We start from the raw sequence: 24,842 nt of genomic DNA on the forward strand, positions 1-24,842 counted from the left end.
CAATACATGGAAGCTTGTGGAGAATCCTACGAGGGTGAAACCAATTGGTCTCAAATGGGTGTTCAAACTAAAGAAAAATGTGGATGACACTGTAAAACAACTAAAAAGCAAGGTTAAATGCTAAAGGTCACGTGCAACACTTAGGAGTTGATTTTCAAGAAGTATTTGCTCCAGTAGCTCGAATCAAAACAATCCATTTTCTTATAGCCATAATTGCTACTAATGGATGGGAACTTCATCATTTAGACGCTAAAACAGCATTCTTGCACAATGAGTTAAAAAGAAATTGTTTATGTGACACAACTGGAGGGATATATAAAGAAAGGCAATGAACACAAAGTATATCAACTCACGAAGGCACTATATGGTCTAAGACAAGCACATAGAGCATGGAACACGAAACTTGATGGAATTCTGAAAAAAATGAAATTTCAAAAGTGCAAGAAAAAACCATCGGTGTACCGAAAAAACAAAGGCACAAATGTATTGATATTGGCAGTTTATGTTGATGATTTATTTGTCACAGGTACAAGTTTAAGCATGATTAAAAGGTTCAAGATGGAGATTCCAAAGAATTTTGAAATGTTAGATCTTGGAAAATTAAATTACTACCGTGGAATTGAAGTTAAGCAAGAAGAAACTGGAATCACCATAAGTCAAGAAGCTTATGCTCAACGCATTCTAAAAGAAGTTGGTTTACACGATTGCAATCTAACCCACATTCCAATAGAACCAGCAATGAAATTGTCAAAGGCCGAAGATGAATCAGAAATCAACCCAACAAAATATCAGAAGGTGGTAGGATGTATAAGATATCTCTTGCAAACAAGACTCGATATGGCATATTCGGTAGAAGTTAAAAGTGATTACATGCAGAGTCCAAGAGATACATTTAAGATACTTGCGAGGAACGACTACACATGGAATTAAGTATGAGAGGGCGGTACAGAAAAGGCTCATAGGTTACAGTGATAGTAGCCATAATATTGATCCAGATGACGGAAAATGCACAACTTGTCATATATTTTATTATTGGTTATCTCCTATAATGAGATCTTCGCAAAAGCAAGCCGAAATCAGTTGCTTTATCATCTTGTGAGACAGAGTTCATGGCAGCCACGACAACTGCATGTTAAGTAATATGACTTCAAGACTTGTTAGGTTAAATCGTGAACAAAGCTCAAGAAAAGGTAGTCTTAAGAGTAGATAACAAGTCTCCAATAGAACTCACGAAAAATCATGTTTTTCACGGAAGAAGTACGCACATAAACACAAGATTCCACTTCATTCGTAATTGTGTTGAAAATGAACAAGTAGAGGTAGAATACATTCCAAGTTAATAAATTAAGTTTAAACTTAAGAGAGTTAGATGAAAGAACAAATACATATAAACACAATGCTTATACATTCTTTCCGCCATAAGGCAGGTAGGTGCACCCTGTACCGCACACTACGGTTGCTGATTTGACGTCACAGTGTGCGGCAAACACAGCTTCGACCCCCCCCCCTACCGCGCACCAAGCTCGCCGCAACACTTTTCTTTGAATTTGATCGTTGGAGTGTGTGTTTGTGTGTGTTGTGTGTGGTAAGGTATGACACCCACCGGTTTTGTGAGGTGAGGGGAAAAATGATATGGCGATTACGTGACATTGTAATAATGCGGTGTGTGTGGTATGGCTCCCTCTAATCTAAGTTTTGTCAATTTTGTTGCTCGTTGGAAACCGCATACATGTTACTTGAGTTGTCACATTGTCATGTTTATACCTCGGATCGTCCAAAATCTTGTCAATGTAATTTCAGTTTCACAAAAAAAAAAAAAAAAATTAACATGCATAATATTAGATTTTTTATCATAAAAGCAGGGTTTTCATACCACTAATGGTGTCACAGGATCTAGACCTGGATACTCAGTTTCTAATTTTTTATTTTTTTTAATTCTTGAAGTACAAGTGTTGTTATTTTAATACTGGACATAAAGTTATTATCAATTGTATATAGTTTAAATAGTAATAGTGTAAGAGTTTAAAAAAGAAAAACTCTAATGCTTGGATCATTCAAACTATAGTAGGCTTCCAATTTTATTTACATATCTAAATCACATAGTGGCGCAACTATATAAAAGCATAAAACCCAGGTTCTAATTTTTTATTTTTTTTAATTCTTGAAGTACAAGTGTTGTTATTTTAATACTGGACATAAAGTTATTATCAATTGTATATAGTTTAAATAGTAATAGTGTAAGAGTTTAAAAAAGAAAAACTCTAATGCTTGGATCATTCAAACTATAGTAGGCTTCCAATTTTATTTACATATCTAAATCACATAGTGGCGCAACTACATAAAAGCATAAAAGGCTTTTTCTTTTTACATTTCAATCTTCGTGACCATTTAACTTGTGTTAAGTTTTAGAACAATTATAATTATTATTTTAAAACAATAAAAAAATATTATTTTAAAATCTAGAATATACATTTATATGTTTTTACAGATTGTAAGTTTACTACAGGATTTTTAAAAAAAAAAGTTTATTGGTGATTATCTGGTTCTCCAACGAGGCTAAGCCTTGTGCGATGGTTTTGACTGTGTGAGATTATTTGGTTATGTTGCTTACTTTTTTTGGAAAATGAACTTCCCTAACGAGGGTTTCGAGCCTGCTTCCGCGCACTGACTAATCCCCTGCTGCAAACATGAGACTATGCTTCATGCTCTCGAGTCACTGCCACTACAGATGAACCTCTATGGCAACAAGGGTTGAGTGGTATTAGGATTTGAACATGAATCGATAAGTTATCCGTATATCTTCCATATGTATTACCAAGTCATCACAACCCAAATGGTTGTTATGTTGGTTACTTACAACATAAGTGTTCTCTCAACATGCTATATTGCATTGTGACAATCAAATGTGGATGCATATTGCTCACAATTCTTTCTTTTACGAGAGTGTTGGAAAAAGTGGGTTTACAAATTTACCAATAATGAGGTAATCCCATTTTGAACAAAATTGTTGATTCATTATGGAAATGGATAATTATTTATATATTTGTTTTGTCTTCTATGATTAGTTTGGTTTGGTACATTTTACGCCTAGAACCGACTTAAAATGAATTAGAAACTAAAATTAAAAGTGAGGTAGTTGGATGAATTGCGCAAACATGTTTATTAGGTTTAAGAAGTAGGTATTTGAGTAGAAAGTTTTCAACCTTACAAGACTTATAAGACTTGTGTGACTAAAATTCTCTTTTGCGGGCAAATGTCTTGCACATATGAACCGAAATGGCTTCGTTACATTAAACTTGTGTCAGGCATCTTGTGGACCCGCATGCACCACCATTCGACCAGTTAATGAGCTTTTTACTAAATATATTTTTTTCGTAACTGAAACCTTATTACAGTTTCAGTTTCAAAACCTGCATTAAACCAATATTAATCACATATTTTGGTTTCAATCTAGTATTCTATGATTAATATATTGTTAGACCTAGAGACTTGTCATCAGATCTGGAATTTTTTAAGACTGAAAAAATTTCGATTTTTTTTGTGTGTGTTTTTTCAGTCAGGATTGGCCTTTTAGGTTTAGGTCAGATTTTCTCGTTTATATATTTATAAACGGCCGTATCTGTAACATTGTAGCAAAAAAACGTGTGTGGAATTATATATATATATATATATATATATATATATATATATATATATATATATATATATATATATATATATATATGGTTCGACAGTGGACATAGCCTATCGCAAGATAGTGTGAACCATTTAAATTTCTGTGTTCTATGTGATTTGATTTTGTTTTTGATCTCTCATATTTCCAAGATATGTTTTCGTTTATCATTTTATTATATACCTAACAACTGGTATCAGAGCTATAGCTGAAGGCGGGAAGGTGAAGATCAATAAATTTGAAGGCCATGATTTTGGATTTTGGAAGATGTAGATTGAGGATTACTTATATCAGAAGAAATTACACTTACCGTTATCTGAACAGAAACCTGAGAAGTCGGATCTGGCAGAATGGAACTTGTTGGATCGACATGCCCTTGGCTTAATCAGATTATCACTGACGAAGAATGTCGCGTACAACATCGTCAATGAGAAGGTCGTGTTTGGATTGATAAAGGCGTTGTCCAAAATGTATGAAAAGCCATCCGCAGCAAACAAGGTTTTCTTGATCAGACAATTGGTAAACACGAAAATGAAGGAAGGAGCTTATGTGATAGACCACGCTAATGAGTTCAACTCGATAATATCCAGGTTAGGATCTATTGAAATTAAATTCGAAGACGAAGTCTAGGCTTTATTATTATTATCTTCGTTGCCCGAAAGTTGGGCTGGAACAGTCACTGCAGTCAGTAGTTCTTCAGGAACTACGAAACTCACATTTGAAAGCATCAGAGATCTGATTCTTAGCGAAGATGTTCGGAGAAGGAATACAGGAGAAGGTTCCATCAGTTTACTCAATACGGAAGAGAGGGGAAGGAAACAAAACATAGGTGGATACGGAAGAAAAAGATCAAAGTCAAGGAAGAGAGGACAGTCAAGAAGCAGAAAAGAAATCTTATGCTGGAACTGTAATGAAACAGGACATTTTAGAAATAAATGTCCTAAACTTACTGCAGATAATGGCAAGAAGGAGATGAATGTGGCTGAAGACTATGATGATGCTCTGATTTCTTGTGTAGAAGATCCAGTCAAGTCTTGGATGATGGATTCAGGAGCATCGTTTCGCGCTTGCCATAACAAAGAAATCATGAAAAATCTCAAACCTTACATCGGTACTGTTCGTATAACAGATGGTAAAATTATGAAGATTACTAGTATTGGAGATGTAGATTTAAACACTTCAATGGGTACTACCCAGATTTTGAAGGATGTTAAATACATTCCTGATCTGAAGAAAATGTTGATCTCAGTGGAACAACTGGATGAAGAGGGACATGATGTAAATTTTGGAAAAAGGTAAATAGAAGGTTATTAAAGGGAAATTGGTCATTACTCAAGGAAAGAAGAAGGGAACTCTATATATGGTGGAGTTGACCGAAGGAGAAGAAAATGCAACTATTGGATATGGGAAATCCTCTACTTTATGGCACCAAAGACTTGGCCATATGAGTGAGAAGGGAATGAAGATGCATGCTTTAAAGGGCAGGATCCCGCAACTGAAGAATGTAACAGTCGACTTTTGTGAACCATGTGTATTCGGTAAACAGAAAAGAGTTACTTTCCTGAAGACGAGTTAGCCACCAAAATCAGAGAAACTTGAGTTAATACATTCTGATGTCTTTGGTCCCATATCATTTTCATCAATAGGAGGTTCCCGGCATTACGTTACCTTTATAGATGATGCTACAAGAAAGGTATGGGTCTACTTTCTGAAAAATAAATCTGACGTTTTCTCCACTTTTAAAAAGTTCAAAGCTATTGTGGAGAACGAGACAAACATGAAGATAAAATTTCCGAAGTTAGATAACGGGGGTGAATACAACAGCAAGGAGTTTACCGATTACTCTGCAGAACACGAAATTAGAATGTTGAATACTGTGCCAGAAACACCTCATCAAAACGGTGTTGCGGAGAGGATGAACAGAACATTAAACGAGAGAGCTAAGAGGAATGGCAGAAGAGTAGAGATGATCACAACTGCTTACCTTATAGCAGAAGAGCAGAACATGGTTAACAAAAATGTTCTGGGCAGACGCAATGAGCACAGCTGCTTACCTTATAAATCGCGGACCCTCAGTCCCCATTGGGTTCAAAATTACAAAAGAAGAATGACAGAAGAGGGAAGTATCTCTTTCTAACCTTAAAGTATTTGGTTGTAATGCTTATGTCAAGGTTAAAGATGCAGAAAAGACAAACTTGTAGCCAAAGCTAAGAAGTGTATCTTTATCAGGTACGGGCTGGATAATATGGGCTATAGATGCTGGGATAACCAAACCATGAAAGTGATCAAGAGTAGAGATGTCACTTTTAATGAAGATGTCCTCTATAAAGACGATCTAGTTACAACTCTGAGCAAAATCAAACAAAATTACAAGGCGGTGTTCGAAGAATTAACAGATGCTGATGTTTTTCAACCTGAAATAGGTGAAGGCTCAGAAAATAGTTGGAGCGCTGAAGAGATAGTAAATACTGAAGTCAGTGGGAGTTCTGAAGATATAGACTCAGAAACTGAAATCCCATATCAGTCAGAAAACAAAGCCCCAAATCAGACAGGTGTTGAAACTCCTAATCTCAAAAGATCAACTAGAGAACGGAGACCCACTAGCAAATATTCTCCATTAGTTAATTACTTGTTACTGACAGAGAATGGAGAGCCAGAGTCTTATCCAGAGGTGCTGACTCCATTAGTTAATTACTTGTTACTTGACAAGAACCATACCTGGTCCTTGGTAAAATTACTAGCAGGAAATAGAGCTTTGCAAAATAAATGGGTGTTCAAAATCAAGGATGAAGCTGATGGCAGCAAGAGATATAAAGCCAGACTAGTCGTAAAGGGTTTCCAACAGAAAGAAGGGGTTGACTACAATGAAGTATTCTCACCAGTTGTAAAGATGACTACTATTCGACTAGTCTTGAGTATTGTGGTTGCTGAAAATTTACATCTGGGACAGCTGGATGTTAAGATTGTATTCTTACATGGTGACCTTGAGGAATTTACATGTACCAACCAAAAGGTTTCTTGGTGAATGGTAAGGAGAATCTGGTGTGTAAACTGAGGAATAGTTTATATGGACTAAAACAAGTCCCAAGGCATTGGTATTTAAAATTCGCCAACTTCATGTAGAAAAATGGGTACAAGAGATGTGAGATGGACCATTGCTATTATTTGAAGAGGTTTAGGTCCTCTTACATTATTCTTTTATTATATGTTGATGATATGTTGGTTGTTGAATCAGACATACATGAAATCTGATGGGTTTTATGCATAAGAACAATCTTATGTGCTCATACAAACCCTAATGCTTGGATCTAGGTTTCTCTATTGTACATGCAATGAATCCAAGACTTACAAACCCTAATCTAGCATACATAATTTCGAAATTAACATATAACATCAGATCTAGATGTTTACCTCTTCAATGGAAGCTTCAATTTTCTTTCTTAGGGCTTAGAGTCACAATTGTGACTCCTCTAATGGCTTACAAACACCACAAGCAAGAAGGCAATTATGAGAGAGGAGGGAGGATGCTTAATTTCGGCCTAGGGTTTCTCTTGGGAAGCAAGTGTCCGAAAATTGAAGGCTAGGGGTCTTATTTATACTGTAGGCTGCTAGGGTTTCAGTCTAAACCCTAATGGACAGCTTAATGACCAAGCAGCCCAAGGAACCTTATGGAATAGGGCCTTGGACGAAAATATGATGATCCTTCATCATAATTTCGTTCCCCCTTAGTCCATTAGGATTCCCAGCCCAAAACTCAACTATCACACACTTGACAGTTTAAGCCCCTTTATTTAATTAATCTCTTTTAGTCACCAAATTAATTCCTAATTAATTTATGACTAATACTAATTAAATAAATATGATCTCTCCTTTAATATATTATTCTTATAATATATTAATAAACCATAATATCCTCTCTCTTTCCTTAAATTACCTTGTCAAGTTGCTTTGGTGAAGGCAACCCAAAAGGACCATGCATAACCGGGTCAAGTACATACCAAATATAGTTACGGGCTTAGACACTAATCCAACAGTCTCCCACTTGGATAAGTCTAGTAACTATATCTCACATACGACTTCAGGATCCGGTTGGCAATCGTAGATCTTATACGCTTCTGTCAACTCTGATCAAAAATCATGTCCTTCAGATAAGGGATCGTATAATCCTATGTTCTAGATATCATGCCGACAATACTTATTGTCCAGCATTTTGTTTCTCGATCTCTGATTTGTTCGACATAGAATTTAGTTGAACACATCAACTCCATCCTGACCGGGCCCGGCACATAAGTCAAACCAAATCATCAAGTGGCCAAGATATCGCTTTTATTCTCTTAGGATAAAAGGAACAGATAAACTTCGACTTATATGCTTTTATTATCCACTAGCTAAGTTACACACAATAATACGTTTTATAACATCAAGTTACTGATGCGTTTTCGTTTTATCAATGCATAATCAACTAGCAAACAATAACCATATCTCTAGGTTTAAAGATTATATGATATTATCATCTTGCGATCACTTGTGATAACTTTCATGAAGTGATACTAGCAAGTGCGGGTTTATTCCAATGCTCAAAATATATTTCATAAGCACTCATAAACTTTGTAGCAAACCTTTGCTATGTCTAAAACATTTTAGACAATCTACAAACAAATTTATGACAATCTTCTTTCATATCTACTTCCAACATATGAGCGATTGTGGACTGTTCGAACAATCTTATTATTCAGGAAGTCAAAACATGCAAAATTGAAACTATAGATAAATAATCAACACAAGATAGTAACCTTTCTTATAAATAACACACCTTTATTTAATCATCAAATGTTGAATACAAAATTATCCATTACAAGTTTCCTACCTATCTAATCTAAACTAATATCGTCCTTTAGCCCAACGCTCCTAGCGTGCTTCAAGTGCTTGACCCCACTCAGTCCCTTCGTAAGGGGATCTGCTGGGTTATCTTCCGACGATACCCTCTTCACAACTAGGAGTCCCTATTCTACCCGATGTCTAATAAAATGGTATTTCCTGTCGATATGTCGAGATCTGCCATGATCCCTTGGTTCCTTAGTCAAGGCAACCGCTCCTTCATTATCACAGAAAATTTCCATGGGCTCCTTTATGGATGGCACAAATCCAAGGTCTCCTATGAAGTTCTTCAACCATATAGCCTCCTTTGACGCCTCGCTTGCCGCAATGTACTCTGATTCGCACGTTGAATCAGCTACGGTCTCTTGCTTGGAACTTTTCCAAGTTACTGCTCCTCCGTTCAGGGTAAAGACCCAGCCCGACTGCGATCGGTAATTATCCCGATCCGTCTGAAAACTAGCGTCACTGTACCCTTGCACCCTTAAGTCATCACTCCCACCGAGGACTAGAAACCATTCCTTGGTCTTTCGTAGGTACTTAAGAATATTCTTGACAGCAATCCAATGTGCTCTACCAGGGTTCCCTTGATATCTGCTGACCATGCTCAAAGCGAAAGCCACATCAGGGCGATTACAGGTCATAGCGAACATAATCGAGCCAACTACGAAAGCGTAAGGTACTCGGCTCATATCAGCTATCTCTGCCTCTGTACTCGGGCTCTGAGTCTTACTCAGTTTGGTATTGCATTGAATTAGCAACTCCCCTTTCTTGGAATTTTCCATACTAAAACGCTTTAGTACCTTTTCCAAGTATATATCCTGACTGAGTCCTATCAGTCTCTTACTTCTATCTCTCACTATCCTTATTCCCAGAATATACGCAGCCTCTCCGAGGTCCTTCATAGCGAAACACTTCCCAAGCCAGGACTTGACCTCCTGCAAGGTTGGGATGTCGTTTCCTATGAGTAGTATGTCATCGACATACAATACGAGGAAGCTCATTATACTCCCACTGGCCTTGACATACACACATGACTCATCTTCACTTCGCAGAAAACCAAACTCTTTGACCTTCTCGTCAAAACAAAGATTCCATCTGCGAGACGCTTTCTTTAATCCATAAATGGATTTTTCAAGCTTGCACACTCTATTGGGATGCTTCGCATCGATAAAACCCTCTGGCTGATTCATGTAAACATCCTCAGCCAACTTCCCATTAAGAAAAGCGGTTTTAACGTCCATCTGCCATATTTAATAGTCATGAAACGCAGCTATTGCGAGCATTACCCTAATAGACTTTGTTTTAGCAACTGGCGAGAAGGTCTCATCATAGTCAACTCCAGGAGTTTGAGTAAATCCCTTCACGACCAATCACGCTTTATAAGTGTGCACTTTCCCATCCATGTATGTCTTCTTCTTGAAGATCCACTTGCACCCGACTGTCTTGCGACCTGGTACATTATCAACCAAATTCCAAACTTGGTTGTCATACATGGACTGAATCTCGTTGTCCATTGCCTCTTTCCATTTTGCAGACTTCGGGCCTGCCATGGCTTCCTTGTAGTTATTAGGTTCATCCAAATTTATTAGTGTACTATCACTAATAAACATATCCCGTCAGTAGTAATATGGAAACCATAAAACTGGGGTGGAACACTAACCCTACTCGAACGTCTAAGAGGTAAGGACTGGTCAATTGGTTCAACAGGAGTTTCCTCCTCAGGTTGAGCGCCAGTGTCAGAGGTTCCTTCATCTCCTGACTCTTGAAGCTCTTCAAGGTCAATCTGACTCCCACTGTCTCCTTGACTTATGAGTTCTCTCTCTCTCTGAAAACCCCTCTCCTAGCAACAAAGACAACATTGTCACTTGATCTATAGAAGAGATAGCCAAAAGACTTCTGTGGATAGCCGATGAAATAACACTTCTCACTACGAGGTTCTAGCTTGTCGTGAGTCTCTCGTCTTACGAAAGCTTCACAACCCCAAACCTTGATATGCGTTAACGAGGGAGCTTTCCCTGTCCACGTCTCGTGAGGTGTTTTGGCAACCTTCTTAGTGGGAACTAAGTTAAGGATATGGGCGGCAGTCTCTAAGGCATACCCCCAGAATGAACCATGTCCAACAAGGTTCGATTACGTCTCTCAGCCACACCATTCAATTGTGGCGTTCTAGGACGCGTCAATTGCGAAACTATTCCGTATTCTTTTAGATAGTCGTGAAACTCAAGACTTAGGTACTCTCCCCCTCGATCAGATCGAAGCATCTTGATTTTCCTGCCCCGCTGATTCTCTACTTCATTCTTAAACTCTTTGAACTTTTCAAAGGTTTCTGACTTCTGCTTGATTAAGTAGATATATCCATATCTGCTATAATCATCTGTAAAAGTCACGTAGAAGCGACAAGCATCCCTTGTGGTGGATCTAAAGGGTCCACATACATCAGTATGTATGAGATCCAATACACCCTCACCCCTTTCACATGTGCCAGTAAAGGGTGACTTGGTCATCTTCCCAAGTAAACAAGACTCACACACGTCATCGTCCCTAAGGTCGAATGACTCCAAGACTCCATCCTTTTGGAGTTGGGCTATGCGTTTCTTGTTAACATGGCCAAGGCGATAATGCCACAAGCATGCTTTGTCCAAACTTGTGGACGAATCAATGTTCAAAACATCATTTCCTAAATTATCTATAATTAACACAGATTCATAAATCCCATTACAAGGTAATGCATTGAAATAAAAAACACCATTCAAATAAGCATTAATAGAACCATTGCTATTATCAAATGAATATCTGAAACCTTGTCTAAACAATCCATGAAAAGAAATGATGTTCCTTGCCATATCTGGCGAATAGCAACAATTATTTAAATCTAGCCCTAACCCATTACTCAACACTAAGGAATAAACTCCGATCTTGGTGACTGGTGAAGACTTCTTGTTTCCCATGATCAAGTTTATCCTTCCATGCTCCACTTCCCTACTTTCTCTTAGCCCCTGCAAATCAGAACAAATGTGCTAACCACATCCAGTATCAAGGACCCATTAAGTACCAAGTGATGAGTTATTAGATTTAATTAAATATATACCTGCAAAGGTGGGCTTTATCTTCCCATCCTTAATATCTTGCAGATATTTAGGGCAGCTTCATTTCCAGTGGCCCTTCTGGTGGCAATAGAAGCACTCTGCTTCCTTGGGGTCAGAAGAGGGCTTAACAGAACCTGCTTTGGTCCCACTAGAAGAGGAACCATCTTGGGTCTTACCCTTTTGGTGGCTCTTAGAAGGATCCTTCCTCTTTTTACCCTTTCCTTGGCCAATTGCCAGCACAGGAGCAGCTACAGTAGAGGATGATGCAATAGATTTGTCCTTGAGGTTGCTCTCAGCAGTCCTCAGGAGCCCTTGAAGTTTACTCAGGGTGACCTCTTCCTTGTTCATGTGGTAGGTCATTCTGAACTGGTTGTAGCAGGAAGGCAAGGAGTGGAGGATGATGTCGATAGCCAAATCCTCATCAAACTTAACATTAAGTTTGAGAAGACGATCAACATACCTTTGCATCCTTTGCAAATGAGCGGTTAGGGATTCTCCACTCCCTATCCTAGCGGTGATCATGTTGGTAATGATCTCATAGCGCTCTTGCCTCACGCTTTGGTGCTACCTGTCCAGCAAATCTTGATGCATCTCATATGGATACATGTCCTCATAGGACATTTGGAGTTCGAGGTTCATGGTGGCCAGCATGATGCAATGAACTTTCGTAGCATCACGCTTGTGGGCCTCAAAGGCGGCCATTTCTTCAGGAGTAGCAACTTCTGGGTTGATCTTTTCTAGTTTCTCATCGAGGACATATTCTTTGTCCTCGTAGCGAGTTATCATGCGAATGTATCTCGTCCACTCATTGAAATTCGACCCATCAAATGTCACCTTTTGACATAGGTTCATCAACGAGAATGACCCAGAAGCGTTGTTGTTTGCGTTTACGTTAGACATCTGAAATAGAAAGGAACAAAGTTTGATTAGAAATGAATCCCCAATTAAACACCCAAATGAGAAATTAGGGCTAGGATCCAACAACATTATTTACAACTTAGAAAAGGGATGCCGTAATCTAAAAGTAAATAATTTGAAGGTAAGTGAATGACGATTCACTAATTTTCACCATGAAAAACGAAAAGAGATTAAGTTTTAAATGTATTTGAAAATTCCTAGATTTCTTTTGAGATTCATTGAACATTTCAATGGCATGTTTAAATCTCGATATGCACTTCAAATTTGCGACTGGGATGCCGAGGATCGCAAACAAATTGTGAATAACCATGCGAACCAACATGGTGCACTCAATGTCTCTATCACCTAATCAATGTGCCGGTTAGCCACACACGCTCCATTGATCTATGATAAACATCTATCCACCCTTTGCCACCAATGGCAATCCCAAATTAGTGTGTCGGTTAGCCACGCACGCTCCACTAACGTTTGACAAGGGTACAAAGTGTAATTCCATGGAATAGCCTCATTTTCACATTTTACCCTAAAGAAACTAAGATTGGGAATTTATAAAACATTGTAGTTACTTTATTATTTCCATTATACTTATAATGAGGAATTAAGTGCCCTATCATATCCGTTCGGCTAACGACCCTCCACCAGTCAAGCAAGCGGTGGGTGTGAGTGTACACTCATTAAGCGCCATTTTATAGGCAGCAACCTTATACCCACTGATGTGTGTAAAATGCACTGGTTTTATTCCTACTTTAAAAATATAGATTTAGCACACAAAGGCAGTGAACCTGTCTTTTAGTGGTATAGTTGGATAAGTAGGGTGTTGAACTCAGGGAATGGAGATTAAACTAATAACTAATTTTAACTAAACAAATAATAAAAGTAAAGGGTTTTTCTCTAGTTTTACAAGACTAGAAACTTAAACACACCACCTAACAAGTAATTAACTAATCAACTAAAACAAGTAAAAATTCACCAAATTTAATAAAGGGTTTCTGTTTAGGTCCAACCAATTCACTCCGATGGTTAATTTTATGATAAAGTGATAAATTAATTGTTATTGGTTACCAACTATAGTGGTTAAATTCGCATTCACTATTATTAACCCTTAGAAAATTAATCAATTCAAGCAGTGGCCAATTGTTTAAACTAATTAACTCCCTAGTTCAATTATTTGGATTAAATAAGATTTGTAATTGGTTAATCAAATCAGTAATTCAACTAACCTCTTGTTTGTTGGTTTCTCAAACAAGCTCACACATTAATTTACCCATTCTCTAGTTAATCCTAGTTTCATATTCACTAATCCTAGGCATATAATGAAGTGTTCACATAAATCATATGAGGTTAACAATTAAGAGATGTTCATGCAGCCTAATTGTCTTCCAATTAACAGATAATAGTTATGGTTAATGCATAAGGTTCTTTAACAAACTTAATTTAATAAAATCACCAATAACCAATCAATAAAAGTATAAATCAAACCATAGGAGTAACTTGGTTTTTCCTAAACAGAAACTACGAAAATTCAGCTCATGATTACAGTAAGAACAAGCTCAAAAACGAATTTAGTTAATCTAAACATGATTCACTTCTAAGATTAAGTGGAAAATTTAACCTAATTTGCCTTGAGTCTTCAAAAGATCAAAGATTAGGGTTCTTCAGGTCTCCAAGGGTTTCTTCAATCGCAGGTTATCCTCCCAAAAAGCCAGCAAAAGTCCCCCAATTCGGAATAAGATCCTTTATTTATACTTATCTCAAAACAGGGGCAACTCGGCGAGTAGCTCTCCAACTCGCCGAGTACCTTTGTTAAATCCGTGTGCGGTAAGGATTCTGGACATTACTTCGCGAACATTCTTCGGAACTCGCCGAGCAGCTTCGTGGACTCGCCGAGTATCTCCAGGTTTTCTCTTCTTTCTTCATTCTCCAGCTTCTAATTGCTTCTCCTTCTTCCTTTTTGCTTCCAAGCATGTCTTCTGGACTGAAAATATAATTTAGACCTTATTAAGTACCTTTTGTCCATATTATGCAAATAATTAGCTAAAAATTAATAAAAATCTATACTAAACATATGGCTAATTATGCACATATCAAAATACCCCACACTTGACTTTTGCTTGCCCCCAAGCAAAACTGAATTTTAGCACATTAGAATCACATAAGACAACTCCAATTGAACCCAGCCATTATGCCAAAACCGCAACGCATGCATTTGTGTCTAAAATTTTCCTAAAAACCCCCCAATATTCCAAATACTTACAATCCTCATAAACATTCACCCACTTATCCCGAACAATGCTCATTTTATGCATCCCTCGGAATCCATCCGCAGAAAACCTCCTACCTCAAGGTATTTTTGGTTGAGCAACCCAAGCATACATAATCTAGAAATTACAATTTATGATACCACTATGGAGCTCTTTTGGATCCTCACTTCTTTGACAATTTGATCTTTGATTTTTGGGTATCTTCAATTTTTGAATCTTCAGAATTTTGATCTTCAGACTTTGACTTTGATGCTCCAAAAATTCTTCAAACTTTTTCTTGTAATTCCTTCTTCTTCTTTTTTCACATGTAACTCACTTATATCTTTTTTTTCTCTTTCAAAACCCTACATGCTTAAGCAGGGGTGCTCAACTTCAACCTTTATTGGTTAAAAATAATAATTTTCCTGGATACATTTCTGGTACACGATGCTAAACATATTGCATCCTTCGGACTAAGCAAGGTCGTGTTTTTGTCCCATGATTTCACTGGAATAAGGAGGCCACAAATGCACTAGAACGTATATAGGCTCAACTAAATATTTGGGTCTTCATGCAATCATCAACATAATTCTAACATGGAATCCTAATTACTTTTACCAAAATTTCCTAATTAAACCCTAGCAATTTTTTATGCAATATTTTTTGAAAAAATTAAACCTAAATTAGGATTCTAAGTTGACTAAAATGTAACCAACCCCCTACCCCACACTTAATTTATGCAATGTCCCCATTGCATGTTATGCATGAAAAGGAGAAATATAAAATATAGAGGGAATTGGAACAAACTCCCCTGGGATAGCAGTGGCGAGGCTGATCATCTTCAATTAAGCTCCTATTTCGAATGTCTTTAGACATGGGAACAGCTCATCCATGCCTTGGGTGTCATGTCGCGTGTGGTAAACATCTAAATAACTCCAAATGCTTAGGAAAAAGCTCTCAGAAATCTTCCAGGAATGAATCTTCACAAAATTATGGACAAAAGCTGCAGTGAATGTGCCCAAAAATAGATTTCGAGGGTATAAAATGTTAAGGGACTCGGCGAGTCAAGCGTGAACTCGGCGAGTAAATCGGCCCCCAGCAGAAAATCGTGGATTTGCACATGAACTCGGCGAGTACCGTGGATGCACTCGGCGAGTAAACGCTGAGTCGAAAATAAATGTTTCTGTTGTCTATCCTTGGCTGAGGTGCTGAAACAGGACACTTCAGTGACTCTTCTTTTATTTTCGTCAGTAATAACACATTTTGTCACTCTCAATCCTAACGGACTCAACCTTAAATGTAACATTTCGCATACTCATCTAAACCAATCCTCACTTTAGCCTTGACCAATGAGACTCCTAAATGCATCCTAATCTTCAAACCTGAAAAACATACAACTACAAGTGAAAGCGAACAAACCAAGGTCCTAATAATCCAAGTTCAACAAAGTTTAACATCAAACACAAAACAAAAAACATCCAAATAAAACCAAGCTTCAAACTTCTTCTTCCATGTCTGCCCCTCCTGCACCACTTCCTCATGCTTGATTGTTTCTCCTCTGCATCCGCTCATCCCAACTCATGATGTAAGGATATCCGGGCCCGGGCCTTGGGGCAATGTTCATTTGCTGAAAGAGATAATTGAATGACTCATTGTTATAATTAACACCTTGACCAATGTCATCCAAGTATCTCCTATATACCACTTGATTCCATCCCTCATTCTCATCTTCCACCGGAATAACCGGTGGGTCTTCTCGGGCCCGTTCGTTCCTTTGCCTAACTCTTCTTCCCGGCCTCTCGGGAGCAACCACCTCATCTACATGTGGAATTTCAAATGAATCCCCAAATTTTTCCACAATCCTTGACCTCCGGAATAATGTAATGTTAAACGGAGGAGGAGAAATTACGGTCAACGCCCTTGCCTCTTGCATGTCCAAAATGCCATACGACCTTGCGAGTCTTGTCACAAACATACCCCCATTAATTTTGGAGGTAATCTTCTCTTTAACCGCTCCATCCGCAAGGTATTTTGCCAAACAATAAGGCAAGTTGCAAAAGACGTCCGGGGTAATGATGCTCCACAAATAGAAAATGTCGAGGGTAGGAACTTTGTCATCATCCTTCCTCATATTTATGGTACTAGCGATGAGGCGGTGGATGAGACGATGGATCATAGAACGAATATGGCCCTCTTGAGCAGAAGAGGGAATATACACCCGGTTTGCAATAGTATTCCACCAAGTGGAGGCAACAACTTCCTCGGGAAGATCCTTGTGGCATTGCTCTAGAAATGCTTCAAAATCCTCCGTCATGATGACATTTTGGTCATAGAGACCAACCCTCCAGGCGAGTTCCGCTATGCTGCAGTGGCGCAGCTCCCCTCCGAGGCAAAAAGTGATAATGTTGGCGCTATAATATTCACTACCACCCCGGAATGAGAGAGTAGCGCCCAACATAGTTCTGCAAACACAGGTTCTTGTATTTTGAACAGCTGCAACCATTCATCACAAATTATTGTTAATCCACCCACGTCAAAAGATTTCACCAAATAAGGTGTCAATTCCTCTTCCAACCCAGTTTTACCCAACCAATCCCAATTAATTGCATTAGGTAGATGAATCTCTTTCTGCTTCAAGACCTCCAACCTGTTCTTCGCCCTAACTTGCGAAGATTTTGAAGTAATTTGTGGAAAAGTAAGCCATGGAATGTCTCCTTGACCTCCTCCTCTTGAACTCTGGCCTCTTCTGGACATGATTTCTGCATAAAAACATCAAGAAAACAACAACAAACAAAACCCAGCAATTAAAGTTAACCATAACAGGTCCATCATAGCATCTACTCGCCGAGTCCACGAACTACTCGGCGAGTAGGATGAACTGCGAGTACAGATTTCAATCGGTCCATATTAGGTCAATCAAAATACATATATTTGCATAGGGGTTTGCTGTTCTAAGTCCTTTAAGCATAAATCCACAAGAAATTTTGTCCAAATCCTCCTAATTTATCCTAAAATCGAAACCCTAGAATTGGAGTAAACCCCCAAATCCGGATTTTAGCAAAATAAGAACCAATAACTGATAAAGTTGTGACCTTTAGCAAGAATTCAAAGGAAAAATCATACCTTTTTCTCTATGGATGAAGATTCAACAAGAAATCAAAGGAATGGCTTGAGAGAAAACTGAATGCTCGGCAAGTATGAACGGGAGGCGGCTGGTGAAAATGAGTAGGGTAAAAAAAACCCTTATTTACAGATTGTGAAAACCCGTTTAAATGCATATACTCGTCGAGTAGAAATATCTACTTGCCGAGTAGGAACGCGTGTTCGCGATGTGTCGTGGATTTCAGAAAGTACTCGCCGAGTAATCTTATGAACTCGGCGAGTTCATTAGTCAGTTTGAAAAAAAAACTCGATTTTTTAAACCACCACCCCACACGTCGAGCATTGCTTGCCCTCAAGCAATCATTTTAAGCATAATTTCAGAAGAAGAATGAAAAGAAAACATATCCTAAAAGTGAAAAAGAAAAATAAAAGGAAAGAAATGTAAAGTCTAAACTCGGGTTGCCTCCCGGAAGCGCTTCTTTTTAAGGAGTCGTTAGCTGGACTCCTTCTGCTCTACGTTTCTGTCATGCCTTCCAACAACAGCCCTTCTTCTATGTCTTCATTCCTCGGGATTCCTTCTTCATATTTTTTCACCCTATGCCCATTAACTTTGAAAGGAGTGCCATCTCTTGATAATAACTCGATAGCTCCATGTGGAAAAACCTTCTTCACTAGAAATGGACCATCCCATCTTGACTTTAGTTTGCCCGGAAAGAGTTTGAGCCTTGAATTAAAAAGTAACACTTTTTGCCCTTCATGAAAGTCTTTATTACCCTTGATTCTTTTGTCATGCCAACTCTTGGTTTTTTCTTTATAAATCAAGGAGCTAGTATAAGCCTCATTCCTAAGTTCTTCAAGAGCATTCATTTGCATCAACCGGTTTTTTCTAAGTTCAGCTATATCAAAGTTGCACATTTTTAAAGCCCAAAAAGCTTTATGCTCTATTTCCACCGGTAAATGACATTGCTTCCCATAAACTAGCCTATATGGTGTAGTACCAATAGGTGTTTTGAAAGCTGTTCGGAAGGCCCAAAGTGCATCATCTAACCTATCCGACCATTCCTTTCGATTACTACCCACCGATCTCTCCAAAATTCTTTTTAATGCTCTATTCGTCACTTCAGTTTGCCCACTAGTTTGTGGATGGTAAGATGTAGAGAATTTATGGGTTACCCCATATTTTCTTAACACTTTTTCTAATTGATCATTAGCAAAATGAGTGCCCCGGTCACTAATAAGAGTTTTAGGAACTCCAAATCTTGAGAATAACTTCTTTAGAAAACGCACGACCACCCGAGCATCATTAGTTGGTAAAGCTTGTGCTTCCGCCCATTTGGATACATAATCAACCGCCACCAAAATATATTTGTTCCCTTTTGACATTGGAAACGGTTCCATGAAATCGATCCCCCACACATCAAACACTTCACACACTTGAATACTATGTTGTGGCATCTCGTTTCGGGATGATATGTTTCCCGCTCTTTGGCATGCATCACACTCTGTGACATATTGGTTAGCATCTTTAAAAATTGTGGGCCAATAAAACCCAATATCAAATATCTTCTTTGTCGTGTAATGTGCTCCATGATGTCCACCGGTGGGCCCGCTATGGCAATGCTCCAAAATTTCTCGGCTTTCATTCCCGAATACGCATCTCCTTATGATCCCATCCGCACAGCTTCGAAAAAGATATGGCTCATCCCAAAAGTAGTATTTTATTTCTGAAAAGAATTTCTTCTTTTGTTGGCGGGTAAAGTCTTTTGGGATGTACTTGGTAGCTAAATAATTAGCTATATCTGCAAACCATGGCTCTTCCCCCGTGGTCACCAAAATGTACTCATCCGGAAAATCATCTCCAATTTTATCTTCTTCCAATGATTCCAAATGCGGGTTTTCTAGCCTTCATAAGTGGCCGGCTGCTACATTCTCCATTCCCTTCTTATCGTGTATCTCGATATCAAATTCTTGTAGAAGTAGAACCCAACGTATCAATCTTGGCTTTGCATCCTGCTTGGCAAACAAGTACTTAATAGCAGAGTGGTCAGTAAAAACAGTGGTTTTAGATAAGACAAGATAAGGGTGGAATTTGTCAAAAGCATACACCATTGCTAGTAATTCTTTTTCAGTTGTGGTGTAATTTTCTTTGGCCGGATTCAAAGTCTTACTTGCATAATAAATGGGTCGAAAGTGCTTATCAACCCTTTGACCAAGGACAGCTCCTAATGCAAAATCACTTGCATCACACATTATTTCAAAAGGTAAGTTCCAATTCGGGGCAATAATGATCGGGGCATTAGTTAGTTTTTCTTTCAAAAATTCAAAGGCCTCTAGACATTCTTTAGTGAAATTAAATGGTGCATCTTTTAAAAGCAATTGTGTTAGAGGTCTAGCTATTTTAGAAATATCTTTTATGAAACGGCGGTAAAAACCCGCGTGTCCTAAAAAACTCCTAATGCCCTTTACATTAGTTGGTGGAGGTAATTTAGCAATTGTATCTATTTTTTCCCGATCAACCTCTATCCCTGATTTGGATACCTTATGGCCCAAAACTATACCCTCTTTAACCATAAAGTGACATTTTTCCCAATTAAGGACTAAATCGGTTTTTTCACACCTTGCAAGCATTAAATCAAGGTTAGCAAGACAATCATGGAAGGAAGATCCAAAAACAGAAAAATCGTCCATAAATACTTCCATGAATTTTTCCACCATGTCGTGGAATATGGCCGTCATGCACCTTTGAAATGTCGCAGGTGCATTGCATAACCCAAAGGGCATGCGGCGATAGGCAAAAGTCCCACTCGGGCAAGTGAAAGTGGTCTTTTCTTGGTCCATTGGGTCTATGGGTATTTGGAAGTAGCCCGAAAATCCGTCTAAGAAACAATAATAACTGTGGCCGGACAATCTTTCAAGCATTTGATCAATAAAAGGTAAAGGAAAATGGTCTTTACGAGTGGCATCGTTTAGCTTTCGATAATCGATGCACACTCGCCAACCGGTTACCGTTCGGGTCGGAATAAGCTCATTCTTCTCGTTTGTTACGACCGTCATCCCTCCTTTCTTGGGCACCACTTGAACAGGACTAACCCATGGACTATCGGAAATAGAATAAATGATCCCCGCATCTAAAAGCTTGACTACTTCCTTCTTGACCACTTCTTGCATGTTTGGGTTCAATCTTCTTTGGTGTTGCACTACCGGCTTTGCTGCTTCTTCCAGGTTGATCTTGTGAGAGCAATAAGAGGGGCTTATTCCCTTGATATCGGTGATACTCCATGCAATGGCACTCTTCCTCTTCTTCAAGACTTGAACTAATTCTTCTTTTTCAGATTTGGAGAGGTCAGAAGCTATTATAACAGGTTTTTGTTGACCATCTTCAAGAAATGCATACTCCAAGTGATCTGGTAGTGCCTTCAGCTCAGTTTTTGTGTTCTGCATGCTGAACACGTCGAGTCCAGTGAGGGGACTCGTCGAGTCCTGGGCAGAATTCGCGCTTTCTCGGGATTCTTCAAATGGACTCGGCGAGTAGGTCGTGTCTACTCGGCGAGTCGGCTGTTCAGTGGTCTTTATTAATTCATTATAATCAGCTTCTTCCAGCAGTCTCTCTATTTCCAGTAGGTCTTTTTCAGCATCAAGTTCTTCATCAAAGGCGATGGTGGACTTGTTTGGTTCTTCATTGTTCCATTCCTCCATTAATTCATCCAACATATCAATTGAAAATGTCGTGTCATCACTGTTCCTTGCATGCTTCATGGCTTGATCAACCCCGAAAGTGACCGATTCATCTCCCACCCGTAGAGTAAGTTTTTAATCTCGCATGTCCACTATAGCGCTTGCGGTGTTAAGGAAAGGTCTTCCAAGGATGATCGGGACTTGAGGATCCGCTTCCATGTCCAAAATTATAAAGTCCGCGGGAAACACGAACTTATCTACCTTCACCAATAGATCTTCACATATTCCTCTTGGAAAGGTGACCGTTTTATTTGCTAAGTGGATTGCCATTCGAATTGGCCTTGGTTCCGGGAGATCTAATTTCTTGAAAAATGAATAAGGCATGAGGTTTACACTTGCTCCTGAATCGGCCAAAGCATGAATGGTGGCCAAATTCCCAAATTGACAAGGCAATGTTAAGCTTCCCGGGTCACCCTTTTTCTTCGGTAGCTTGTTCAACATGGCAGCTGAGCAATTCTCATTAAGAACTACTTCACTCACTTCTTCCATCTTCCTTCGATTAGTTAGAAGCTCTTTGAGAAACTTGGCGTATTTTGGCATTTGGGCAACCGCTTCTATGAATGGTATGTTGATTTGAAGAGCCTTTATGTGTTCTAGAAACTTCTGGTAGTCTTCTTCATTCTTTTCCTTCTTAGCCCTGGCTGGATATGGCAATGGAGGCTGAAATGGCTTTGCAGGAATCTGACTTTTCTGATTAGGCAATGGACTCGTCGAGTCCATATTCTGGACTCGGCGAGTAGGGTCTGTGTCCAGTAGATTTTGACTTTGGCTCGGTTTTTCTGCATCCTCCTTTTGTGACTGCTTGGGCTCTTCATTCTGAATAGGTGACAGGGGGTAATTATCTTCCCACTTCTAGTTGTCACAATATTTATATGTGCGCCTCGTGGGTTGTTTTTGGTTTTACTAGGGAGTTCTCCCGGTGATCTTTGATTAATTTGTTGAGCAAGTTGCCCCAGTTGTGTCTCAATGTTGTGGATAGATGCTTGCTGATTCCTAAGCATTGTTCTTGTCTCTTGTATTGCAGCATCATGGTCATTGTGTCTCTTTTCTGAAGCAGCTACAAACTTGGTAAGCATCTCCTCCAAACTTGGTTTTCTTTCTTGCATCGGCTCCTCCTTTTGGTAAAAACCTCTTCCTTTTTGTTTATATTTCTCCTCCTTAGCCTTCTTGTACTCATCATAAGGAAGCCATTCTTTCTTGGGTTTTCGCCAATCTTCATCATATCGGTCACCACTTGAGTAGCATACTTGCACCTTCTTATTCCCGTTCTCGTCCAAGTCACAATCTCTAGTAAGATGAGGTCCATGGCAATTCTCACAACCCACCCGAATAGCATGTATCGTTTGATCCATTTTATCCATCCTCCTATCCATGGTTTTCAACAAAGCCATAACTGCTGACAAATCTTCTGAAGCTGCATAAGCTGATCCCCTTGTCACATCATTCCTTGGGTTGTGGTATTCTCTAGAATGCTTAGAAAATTCTTCAATTAGTTGCTTTATCACCAGGGGTGCCTTCTGTGTTAGTGGACCTTGCGAGTCAAGTAATTGTCTTGTTGTAACATTTACTCCATCATAAAAAATGGAGACTTTTTGTTGACTATTAAGGTCATGATGTGGGCAATTCCTTAGCAAACTCTTGTACCTCTCCCAAGCTTCATAAAGTGACTCTCCAGCTTGTTGTTCAAAGTTGGCTATGGCTTTCTTTAACTTAGATATCTTGGAGGGTGGGCAAAATTGATCAATAAACTCTTCTTTCATCTTGGCCCATGTTGTGATGGATCCGGGGGGGAGTGACTTGAGCCAATCCTTTGCAGCACCCTTCAATGTAACCGGAAGCATGCGAAGTAGCTGAGTTTTGCGAGGCACGTTTGGAACATTAAAATAGTCAGCTACATCATTGACTTCATCCAAGTGTTTGTAAGCATCTTCGTGGTCTTTTCCGTGGAAGGGGATCTCTTTGAGTAGAGCAAGGATGTGACCCTTAAGCTCAAAAGTGGCAGTTGCGGGAATTACGGGTTGCACAAGTCCTGGCCCGGTATCATCGCGTATCCTCTTCTTCCATTCCCCATGGGGACTTCATCGATGTTAGCCATAGGGATAGCTAATTCGTCGTCGGAATCGGAAACGTGCCCGAATGTAGGGTCTTCTTCTTCTTCGGTTTCGTACCCGGTATCCTCTCTGATTGGGTCTTCGCTTGCTAAAGAGGCGCTGGATGCTCCTAATTTGCTGCTCTTCTTCTTCCCAAAAACCGTCTTCAAGCCAGACAAAGGCGACTTCTTAGGTGTATTCGAGCTTTCAACGTCTTTGCCTTTGTTTTTCCTCAACGCGGATTCCGGGTCTTCAAAAGGGGGAACCAGTGGAGTGTTGGATCCTCTGGTCATGAAAATCCTGCAACAAAACAAGAAAAACACGTAAAAAGAACAAAAAATGAAACTGAACAAAAATAAAAATTAAATTGTCAAACAGCAGGGTACTCGCCGAGTAGGGTCGAGTGCACTCGGCGAGTAGACTGTCTAAAACTCAAAAATAAATAAAATTAAATAAAAACGACTAAAAACTAATAAAAACTAAAACTTAACCTACTTACTGAATTACTGAAAAAAAATAACTTTGTGTAAGATAAACTTACACAAAGGATCGATAAAACTAGGAATTAGATTTAATTTTTGAACCGTTCCCCGGCAACGGCGCCAAAAACTTGATGTGTGTAAAATGCATTGGTTTTATTCCTACTTTAAAAATATAGATTTAGCACACAAAGGCAGTGAACCTGTCTTTTAGTGGTATAGTTGGATAAGTAGGGTGTCGAACTCAGGGAACGGAGATTAAACTAATAACTAATTTTAACTAAACAAATAATAAAAGTAAAGGGTTTTTCTCTAGTTTTACAAGACTAGAAACTTAAACACACCACCTAACAAGTAATTAACTAATCAACTAAAACAAGTAAAAATTCACCAAATTTAATAAAGGGTTTCTGTTTAGGTCCAACCAATTCACTCCTATGGTTAATTTTATGATAAAGTGATAAATTAATTGTTATTGGTTACCAACTATAGTGGTTAAATTCGCATTCACTATTATTAACCCTTAGAAAATTAATCAATTCAAGCAGTGGCCAATTGTTTAAACTAATTAACTCCCTAGTTCAATTATTTGGATTAAATAAGATTTGTAATTGGTTAATCAAATTAGTAATTCAACTAAC

General features: G+C 38.7%; 1 protein-coding gene and 1 non-coding gene across 2 annotated transcripts; one reads left to right on the plus strand and one right to left on the minus strand.

The window, feature by feature from the left end:
* Positions 1-21,707: 21,707 nt before the first annotated feature.
* On the minus strand, positions 21,708-23,473 carry LOC145158411 (uncharacterized). The gene is made up of 2 exons (XM_079077316.1): positions 22,397-23,473; positions 21,708-22,292 (listed from the first exon to the last, which is right to left on the minus strand). The coding sequence occupies exons 1-2, from the start codon at positions 23,471-23,473 to the stop codon at positions 21,708-21,710; spliced, it is 1,662 nt and encodes a 553-aa protein (XP_078933442.1).
* On the plus strand, positions 23,238-23,344 carry LOC145162006 (small nucleolar RNA R71). The gene has a single exon (XR_013738861.1). It is a non-coding gene; the product is annotated as a small nucleolar RNA R71 (small nucleolar RNA).
* Positions 23,474-24,842: the final 1,369 nt, after the last annotated feature.

Source organism: Lactuca virosa, chromosome 2, assembly GCF_052849685.1.
Source record: "Lactuca virosa cultivar CGN04683 chromosome 2, Lactuca_virosa_CGN04683_v6, whole genome shotgun sequence".
Taxonomy (NCBI): Eukaryota; Viridiplantae; Streptophyta; class Magnoliopsida; order Asterales; family Asteraceae; genus Lactuca; species Lactuca virosa.